The sequence below is a fragment of the Arachis duranensis genome, chromosome 7, assembly GCF_000817695.3.
Source record: "Arachis duranensis cultivar V14167 chromosome 7, aradu.V14167.gnm2.J7QH, whole genome shotgun sequence".
Lineage (NCBI taxonomy): Eukaryota > Viridiplantae > Streptophyta > Magnoliopsida > Fabales > Fabaceae > Arachis > Arachis duranensis.
In genome coordinates, this window is record NC_029778.3 from 44025400 (window position 1) to 44035645 (window position 10246).

The 10246-nt window shown below is 34.4% G+C and overlaps 1 protein-coding gene across 1 annotated transcript; it reads left to right on the top strand.

The window, feature by feature from the left end:
- Positions 1-3198: 3198 nt before the first annotated feature.
- On the top strand, positions 3199-7487 carry LOC107458879 (uncharacterized). Its single transcript, XM_016077092.3, has 7 exons — positions 3199-4036; positions 4347-4433; positions 4589-4843; positions 5007-5171; positions 5347-5400; positions 5518-5664; positions 6437-7487. The coding sequence occupies exons 1-7, from the start codon at positions 3815-3817 to the stop codon at positions 6812-6814; spliced, it is 1308 nt and encodes a 435-aa protein (XP_015932578.1). The 5' UTR covers positions 3199-3814; the 3' UTR covers positions 6815-7487.
- The last annotated feature ends 2759 nt before the right edge of the window (positions 7488-10246 follow it).

Sequence of the window (10246 nt, forward strand, 5' to 3'; positions counted from 1 at the left end):
GAACACCAAGTTTTTGGGTTCATCACCGGGGATTAATTGAGTTGTGAAAAGTATTGATCACAATTTCGTGCACCATGTACCAAGGTGCTCTTTCTCCACTCATCAGGCATCTTCTTTGACCTTAAAATCTCATTAAAAAGCTTGGTTAACCAGTTGATGCCTTTTTCTCCAACCCTTCCAAACCTCAATCGGGATATTATCAGGTCCTACTACCCTGCCATTTTTCATCTGCTTTAGAGCATCTTTTACCTCGAATTCTCGAATCTTTCGATAGTAGTCAAAGTTTTGATCTTCTTCCCTTGTGCATAATTGACCAAGACTTGAAAGAGTCTTCTATCCCTCAATAAATAACTCGTAGAAGTAACTCTTCCACCTTTCATTAATCTTCTCCTCTTGAGCCAACACCTCTCCATCCTTATCCTTTATGCACTTAACCTGATCCAAATCTCTCGTTCTTCTTTTCCGGCTCTTTGCGATTCTATATATACCTTTTTCTCCTTCTTTCATGCCGAAAGACTGGTAGAGACCCTCATATGCTCTTGTTCTTGCTTCACTTACAGCCACTTTTGTCTCTTTCTTAACCGCCTTATATTTTTTCCAGTTATCTGCATTGCGGCATAAAGACCACTCTTTAAAACATTCCCTTTTTATCTTTATCTTTTCTTGTATACTCGTATTCCACCACCAGGACTCCTTGTCTCTTGGTCCTATTCCTTTAGATTCACCAAAACTTTCTTTTGCTGTTCTTCTAATAACTTATGCCATCTCCCTCCACATCTCTTCCGCGCTTCCATTCCCATCCCACTTTGCCTCTTCTCCTACCCGTCTTAGGAAGCTTCTTTGTTCCTCACCTTTCATCCGCCACCACCTCATCCTTGGGTTCTTCGTATGATGTCTTTTTCTCAACTTTTGCTCAACGTGAAAATCCATGACGAGCACCCTATGTTGTGTTGTCAAACTCTCCTGGGATAATTTTACAGTTAATGCAAAATTTCCAATCGACTCTCCTCAACAAGAAGAAGTCGATTTGAGAGCTTGTCATGCCACTCTTATAGGTTATAAGATGTTCGTCTCTCTTTTTAAAACATGTATTTGCGATGAGAAGATCAAAGGTTGAAGAAAAGTCTAAAATAGTTTTACCCCGAAACCATGGCCTCCGTGAATACTCCCATATCCAGTCACTTCTCTCCCAACATGGCCATTTAAATCTCCTCCTAAGAAAATCTTATCTCCCAAAGGTATGTCTTGAACCAAACTCTCTAGATCCTCCCAAAATCTTATCTTGTGTTGTTCGTCCGAACCCACTTGCGGTGCATAGGCGCTAATCACATGGAAAGCACCTCCCTTCACCACAAGTTTGATAGAGATGATCCGATCTCCCACCCTCTTGACATCCACTACGTCCTTCTTCCACTGCTTATCCACAATTATTCCAACTCCATTCCTATTCTTCACCTTTCCTGTATACCAAAGTTTGAAACCAGAAGTATCCAACTCCCTAGCCTTTGCACCAACCCATTTCGTTTCTTGTAGGCACATAATGTTAATCTTCCTCCTTGTCATAGTGTCCACCACCTCCATGGACTTTCCTGTTAGAGTGCCTATGTTCCATATCCCAAATCTCAACCTTTTTGTCGCTTCTAGCTTTACCTTTTACTTTGTGAACTAGCTTATTTACCCTCGTCCGTCGAGAATCCTTTGCTCGTTTTTCCTCCAAAATGAATGCATTTGTTACATGACCTGGGGCCTCCTCCATCCATACATAATTTGGAGTGGTAATTTTTTTCTTCCTCGTTTTGTATTATTTTTTTATAATATAATTTATTAATCCTATTAGGTAAAGTAAATTAAACAAAAAATTAATCGTAAATAATAATAATAAAAACAAAAATATAACATACTAAAAAGGAGTACTAAGAGTACTGAAAATATACTATATAAAAAATATCATCAAATTTTTTTGATTTATTTCAATCACTACCAAAGTAAATATTTAATTTTTTTATTATTCTTAGTACTCTCTAAAATTTATATTTTGTTAGTTTTGATTAAAAATATATTTTGTCATTTAAATTAAAATGATAAAGATAATATACAAAAATTATTTAAGTTGATATCTATTTTAGTAATTTTTATTTAAAAGTGATTTTGAATAGTGTAATCTAAACAACATTTATTTTACTATAATTTATTTTAATATAAAGATTGCCAAATATAAATTACTTTAACACAAACTTACTTTTCATTAAGATCAAGTTTGCAAAATTAATTTTATGCAAACTCCTATTTATAAATTTTAATCCAAACACACACTACACTGTGTATAAAAATTAAACTCTACAAATAATAATTTGCTCACTAATCATTAGTGAAGTAAGATTGTTACAAATGGTTATAACTTCAGATTTTTAAATAATTAATTTTGTTGGTCTCTGTAGTTACGAGTTCAAATTCCTTTAACCCACTAAAGTTTAGTTGCGGCTTTTCTTCTATCATTTTATTCATAAAAACCCTCTTCACTTTACGATGGAAACAAAATTCAAATTCAACCTTTTTTAACTTGTCCTCTAAAAGTATAAATCTTATCGACTTATCCCCTTCCATAGCTAAGAATACGAGAGACAATAGAACAAAACAAAGACAGGTAGCGAGTGACTAGGGAAAATAACTGTGATCCCGTGAACCCAGGGCATTTCAGTAACTCTATCCAAACACCGTGTCACCAGCACTCTAGTAATAGCGGGAAACTAGTAAGTAGTAACTACTAACTACACTGCATATCCACAAAGGGACTTTCTCACTCTACAGACTGACTAATTTGAATTCTAAAAAACTAATAAAATTATAAAATAATAAATTAATTAATAATTTTTATCACATATAAATTTTAGGTATAGTTAATATGTACTCTTAGCATATATGATAAATTTATCATCAATAAAAAATTTTAAATATTTTTATTTATTAAATATAAAATAAATACATAAAAAATTTAAATTTTTTATATTTTTACAAATAACATAATTTTTCTATACTCGTTTATAAATTGTAAATTCGAGTCTCTCTATTTTTTATTAAAAAAAATAAAATATGAAAACTTGAAAAGTATGGTACCATGTCACTCACAACGCCACCATACATTTCCACATACTTTCGTTATTCTCTTTCTTCCTCACTTTCTTTATATTCCAATAATGCCCTTCGCTCCATTTCTCTCACCTCTCCTCTTCTCTCGTCTCTGGGTCTTTTCCATTCCAAGCGTCGGCAGTTTATTTTGTTGTCTTCTGAGTAACAAAACTACAAAATAAGTAACAGAACAGAGAAACAGGGGGGAGGGGGGATAAAAGAAAAAAGGAAAAAGAATATTCAACTTATTCATATATAAACATAAATAAATTATAGAAATATATTGGAATACAAAAGGGCCCTCTTCCTCTCACACACACTCACTCAGTGTCATTGTGTCAAAGTGCATGTTTTGTTTGTATCGTGATTTGTGTGTGAGTGGGGTGCGCAGGATAAGCAGAAGGGAAGATAGAAAGAGCTAGAAATTCTATTCATATTAAAGAAAAGGGAGGTTGCTGTTTTAACAACCCATCATATACTAGTTTTTAAGGCCATTTAATTTAATTGCGCCTTTTTACTATATTCTCCTTTTTCGTTTGTGTGTAAGTGTGTTACTATAAACAATAAAAATAATTAATATTAGTAGGATATACATTTGTTTATTTTGGGGTTTTGTGGCCTCTGAGTTAGTGAATGTGAGTGTGTGAGTTAAATACCCATTTTGGGAGAATTTTGATATTAAATTTGCATGCTTTTGGATTTGGAAGCTGGAATGGCTGCCAAGTTGGGAATTCACAATATTGTGCAGCTCTGCTTCTTTTTCTCCTTGCTTTTGGTGCCTTTGGTTTCTGGTGGCAGAGCCACCACCGCCACCACCGGTGGTGGAAGTGGTGGCGGCGGTTCCAGTCAGAAGCTTAATGTTCAGAACCATTTGAAGAATTTGAACAAGCCTCCTGTTAAGTCCATCAAGGTAAAGAGAAATTATAGAAGAAAAAAAAAAAGAAGAATGAAAATTCGCCTTACAACTTTCTAATCTTGATTATGCATTACTGTGTTGTCATTGATATTTGCAAAATGGAGTAACTGTCGTTTAAGGGAGCTTCTTTCTTTCTTATAATGTCTGTCATTGGTGGTTGTGATGGAGATTCTCTCAATAAGCTTCTTTTTTTTCAGGGTTTTGTTAAGAATTACGTAATTGGTTTAAAAAAAATGGTGTGATATTTTCCTTTTTCTTTTTTTGGCGATTTCTAACTTATGTATTTGGTTTTGCTTGAAAGCAGAGTCCTGATGGGGATATCATTGACTGTGTTCATATGTCACACCAGCCAGCTTTTGATCATCCTGACCTCAAGAATCACAAAATTCAGGCAATTAACAATCGCTTTGTTATCTTAATTCTCTTTTATTTTTCTTTTCTGCAATTCAAATCGAAATTTTCAAATGTGGGGACCGAATTATTCTGTTCCTGTTTGAATTTCAAAAAATAATGATGAGGTTTAACTTTTTTTTATGTGGTGTGCAGATGAAACCACAGAATTTCCATCCAGAAGGGAAAATTTTGGCAGACAGCAAAGTATCCTCAAGTTCCAGCCCTGTGGCTCAGCTGTGGCACCAAAACGGAAGGTGCCCGGACGGAACGATTCCGGTCCGGAGGACTAAGAAGGAAGACATATTGAGGGCAAGCTCAATTCAGCGATTTGGGAAGAAGAAGCAAAAGAGTTTTCCTCAGCCAAGTGCAAAACCTCTTCCTGATATCCTCACTCAAAGTGGTCACCAGGTATAATGCCATGTCTCCATTTCTCGTTAGTTTCTTCCATGGCTGAGCTATAGCCATGGGCTGAATTGCAGGCGAATTCTGTATTATATGCACTTCTTGAAAGCTGTTTATTTATTTGTCACTTCTATTTATTAATTTTGTTTTATGTTTTTGGAGAATTCAGCATGCAATAGTTTATGTGGAAGGAGATAAGTATTATGGAGCTAAAGCAACCATAAACGTTTGGGACCCTAGAATTCAACAACCAAATGAGTTTAGCCTCTCTCAAATGTGGATTCTTGGTGGCTCTTTTGGTCAAGATCTTAACAGTATTGAAGCAGGTTGGCAGGTAAATATTATTATTTAATTTAAATAAATTTCCCTTTTTCCATTGTTATCTTCTGCCTGCACATTTTTCTAATTCAGTAATCAGAACTCTCTTAAAACTATGATCCGATTTCTATCATTGTTTCATCTAATTTAATTTTCTATTCTTATCTTTTTCTTCTCTCTTAATCAATCAGGTTAGCCCAGATTTGTATGGAGATAATAACACAAGGCTCTTTACTTATTGGACAGTGAGTTTTCCAATTCATGCAAAACCCCATTTTCTTAATCTCTCTTGTTATTATTTTTACTATATAAATTTCTTATGTATTTCATGAAATTGATTTTTGTTTTTAATAACATGACAGAGCGATGCATATCAAGCTACTGGTTGCTACAATCTTCTCTGTTCTGGCTTTATTCAAATTAACAGTGATATAGCCCTTGGTGCTAGCATCTACCCACTTTCTAACTATGGTTCTTCCCAATATGATATTAGCATTCTGGTCTGGAAGGTACATTTACAATTTTTTTTTTTTTGGTTATATATAATATTATCACTTCATAATAGACATTCTGGCATGAAAATATGCCCCACTTATATTAAAATAAATTATTAAACTGTTATGTGAAGATGCATTGTTCAATTATAAATCAAGAGAATCTCTGACAATAACTCTATTATATCTGAATGCGTTGGTAATTTTGCATGTCCTTGGTTTTTATGTCCATGAATTTAATATTTTAGGCCCCCCATTTGGTGTATGTTCCATGACAAAAAAAATACGGGCTGAGACAGTAGAAAAGGACAAACTTATCCTCACAAATCACAATCCTCATATTTTAGGTAAATAGAAAGTATAGAAAAAAAATGTCATTTTAAAATACAGGAATAATTGCTTCATAACACAATTTTATTGTGAACTAAAAAATTGGAGATATCATAATATATACTATTTTTAACGGGCATATTAAAAGGGTTGGTGTTCAACTTCTTTCCCCAAAATACCCTTCATTATAAAAAAAATTGTTATTTTGAAAATTTGAACCCAAAATCTTTTAGTTAAAATATAAATCACACATCATCTCAACTAATTTAATATTTTTTATTTTTATACACATTAAATAAATAAGAGAGTGAATCAATACCCAGGAGGCCAGGAACTTGTCTATTGTTACACAAGTAGAAATAAAAACATAATTTTTCTTTATAGTTTCCAAAAGAAAGGCCTATAGAGTTATAGTACCATATGATGTTTCTTTACAAGGGTAAAAACTATTGTGTAGGACCCAAAAGAAGGGAACTGGTGGATGCAATTTGGGAACAACCATGTTCTTGGGTACTGGCCAGCATCTTTATTTTCTTACCTCTCAGACAGTGCCTCAATGATTGAATGGGGGGGAGAAGTTGTGAATTCTGAGTCTGATGGCCAACATACTTCAACACAAATGGGGAGTGGCCATTTCCCTGATGAAGGTTTTGGCAAAGCAAGTTACTTCAAGAACATTCAGGTTGTCGACGGCGAAAACAAGCTTAGAGCTCCAAAGGACCTAGGCATTTACACTGAGCAAGATAGCTGCTATAATGTTAAAACTGGTAATGCTGATGATTGGGGCAATTACTTCTACTATGGTGGTCCTGGAAGAAACCCCAACTGCCCTTAGTCTGCGAAGACGCTGACTAAGGACCTGTTTGGTTTGTGAAAACGTTTTGTTTTCGTTATTTTCTGTTTTTAAAATTTTGTGAACGAAAAAATAAATCGGAAAATGAGATTTTATTGGTTTTTACTAGTTTTATTTTTTCTTCACAAAATTATTGAAAATAGAAGATATTGGAAATAAAACAGCTGAATTTTCACTGATCAAATAGGCTCCAAGGAAAGAAAAGAAGAAAAATAACTGAAGAAAAAACAAAAAAACTAATGTTCATTTTATCTGGTATAGGTTGTATCTTGTGCTAGTTCTTGTTAGGTTTTGGTCCATTATGAAGCTATTATTCTCCTTTTAAGGTCTCCAATAAATTGTTGGAGAAAAAAGGTTGGTGGCTTACTGGCTTTCTAGATTTACAGGGATCAAGTTTTCTTTCATTTTTCTTTTTATTTTTATTTTTTGACTTTTTTTCTTGTTCATATATAAATATGTGCCGTTTCTTGGTTTGCTCTTCTCTCTAGAGCTGCGAAAAGTTGAGGGTGGTGTTGTGAATGTGAACAGAATATTCCTAGTATGGTGACAAGTGAGTTCAAGGTTTCTATGTATTTATGATTATTTTATTACGGTGCTTGATTTGTTGAAAAACAAATTGTCTTAATAATAAGATATGTATAAAACCATTTATGTATGTTATGCTCTTGCTGGTTACATTACTGGTCGGTGGCTCTTTATTTTTATCTTCAAAATTTATTTATTTATTTTGTGATGGAAATTAACAAAGTATATGGTATGCTCTTGCACATGTTGTGAAACATGGCCAACCAAATTAAGGCACTTCACATCTTTTATGAAAAATTTTATGGTATTAAATTAAAGTATAAATATAGCACTATTATTGGAAATTAATCATATAATGACGGAGCTTAAATAAAACAAAATCAAAGATGAGCACTAAGCTTTATGTTATTGCGATGCTTGTAATGTATATGCTGGACCCATGTGAGATTCAATCAATGGTATGGTATGTTGGTTTGGCATCCTAGCGTTTTCTTTCATAAAAGCCTCTAATATGGTTGGTTAAACCATCACCTCTCCTTTATCACTTGGTATTAAAATATTTATTAATATAATATTTGTTTTTCTTTGTGGATTTTAACCTTTTAAAAAGAAAGACTTACAATTTTACAAATGTATAAAGGATGTGAAAAGATTTGTGACTTTAAGCATTGTTTGTCTCTTAGCTTCATTCATATCAAAAATTTCATTTCTTAGAGGGGAAATAAATTAATAAAGAAAACTTTAATATGTTCATTTTACACAGAAGTGACATCCAGCACCTTGTGAGCTGTGAGGAATCCATCTTAGCAGAAATTAGTGATAGATAATAGATGATATAAATATCTGAATATTTTATTTTATATATAATTTAAATTCATTTTTCAAAATAATTGTTAAACACACACATTTTAATAAGAAAGTAATTAATGAATTTTAACAAACTTTAAAACTTTATAAATAGACAAACATATCTAACTAAACTCGCAATCTGTATTATTATTCCACTTTTTTGTTTATTCAATGTATTTAATAAGAATAAATATAGTATTAATTAAGATGGATGGATATTTAAGTCTCATAATAAATTAGTAGTCATATTTTAAAGTGTTCAGAATGTATAAAAAAAATTTAACTATTTTATATCCTAAAAACACATTTTAAGATTATAAATTGAGAAAGTTCATATTAAAAATTCAAAAAGTCTAAATTTTCAATGCATTTGTTTTATATTTATTACAAGAAAAAATTTAAAAATTTTTGTATAAGATGCCACTCGTACGGGTTGTAAGAGGGATCGGGGACCGGCCGATCTTAATGGCAACGGGTCGGACTCTTGGAGCAACTGACGCCAAGTCAAAATAGATCTTAGAGGTAGATGAGGGTTGAGAGTGTGTGACGTACCTGAGGGAGCACTTGACTCCCCTTATATAGTTTGAGTTTGTTATCTTATCTTATCTTATTGGCTAAGATAAGAGAAGTGTTTGAATTTGAATACTGGTTAGGGATTTATGGTTAGTGGATCAGTTTGGACCGCGGTGGTGGCCTGAGCCCAGGAAACTAAGTCGTAACTTGCTCTGATAGGGAACCTAGGGGTCGAGTCCGGAATAATTGCCCCTGGAGCGAGAGAGGTGCTTGCTTATTCTCGTCGCTGGAGGAGTTCGTTTCGCCGCGTGGCCGCGAGCTTGGCTCAGGGGATGGTGTACCATCCATGGTTTATGGTGGAGGTCGAGAGTCCGTGAGGGGTTTGAGTCCTCCTTCATCTGATCGTTTTCATTTTTCGAAGGGGTGTCCCGTCAGTTGCGTTTTCCTAGGCGTCATAATAGCGCTTAAATGTGAGGGAGGAGTTTTCCCCATTTTGTCCTTGCATTTTTATATTTTTCAATTTGAAAAGTTTCGAGGCCTTTTATTTTCCTTTGTTACAACCGTTCCCTCTTCTTTCTCCTAGTCATCTCCTTTATGTCTTTATGCAACCATTTCTGCAACTTTTCCCTTGACACTGCGTTCGGCTGGATTGTTGGTTTCTACTTGTGCTATTTCTGTCCTTCGCGCCTGTCACAATTCCTACTTTCAACTTCTGAAAACCAGGTTGGTACCTTCGTTACTCTGTGCTTCCCCTTTTTGTTTTATTTCATTTATGTGTTTTTCATTTGCTTGTTTCTTTGCATTTCCTTTTTGGTTTGTTATTTTTGTGGATATTTGATGAGTGGCCCAAACCGGCGTGGCAAATCAGCCTCCGAAATTCCAGCGTTTAACGCTGGAACTGGCATAAAACTTGGAGTTAACGCCCAAACTGGCATGAAAGCTGGCGTTTAACTCCAGAAAAGGTCTCTACACGAAATTCCTTCATTGCTCAGCCCAAGCACACACCAAGTGGGCCCGGAAGTGGATTTTTCTTTCATTTACTCATTTCTGTAAACCTTAGGACACTAGTTTACTATTTATAGGATCTTTTGACATTGTATCAGTACGGGATGCAACCTTTTGATGACCTTATGACATTTTTACATGTTTTCTTCCACAACATGAGTCTCTAAACCCCATGGTTGGGGGTGAGGAGCTCTGCCGTGTCTTGATGGATTAATGCAATTACTACTGTTTCTCATTCAATCATGCTTGCTTCCATTCTAAGATAATACTTGTTCTTAATCCGGATGAATGTGATGATCCGTGACAATCATCATCATTCTCAATCATGAACGTGTGACTGACAACCACCTCTGTTCTACCTTAGATTAAGTAGTTATCTCTTGGATTCTTTAACCGGAATCTTCGTGGTATAAGCTAGACTGATGGCGGCATTCGAGAGAATCCGGAAGGTCTAAACCTTGTCTGTGGTATTCTGAGTAGGATTCAATGATTGAATGACTGTGACGAGCTTCAAACTCCTGA

Excerpts from the sequence above, each read along its gene's own strand:
- LOC107458879 (XM_016077092.3), top strand. The coding sequence starts at position 3,815 with ATGCTTTTGGATTTGGAAGCTGGAATGGCTGCCAAGTTGGGAATTCAC. Across the intron at positions 5,401-5,517 it reads GGCTCTTTACTTATTGGACA|AGCGATGCATATCAAGCTAC; the intron begins GTGAGTTTTCCA and ends ATAACATGACAG. Across the intron at positions 5,665-6,436 it reads TTAGCATTCTGGTCTGGAAG|GACCCAAAAGAAGGGAACTG; the intron begins GTACATTTACAA and ends ACTATTGTGTAG.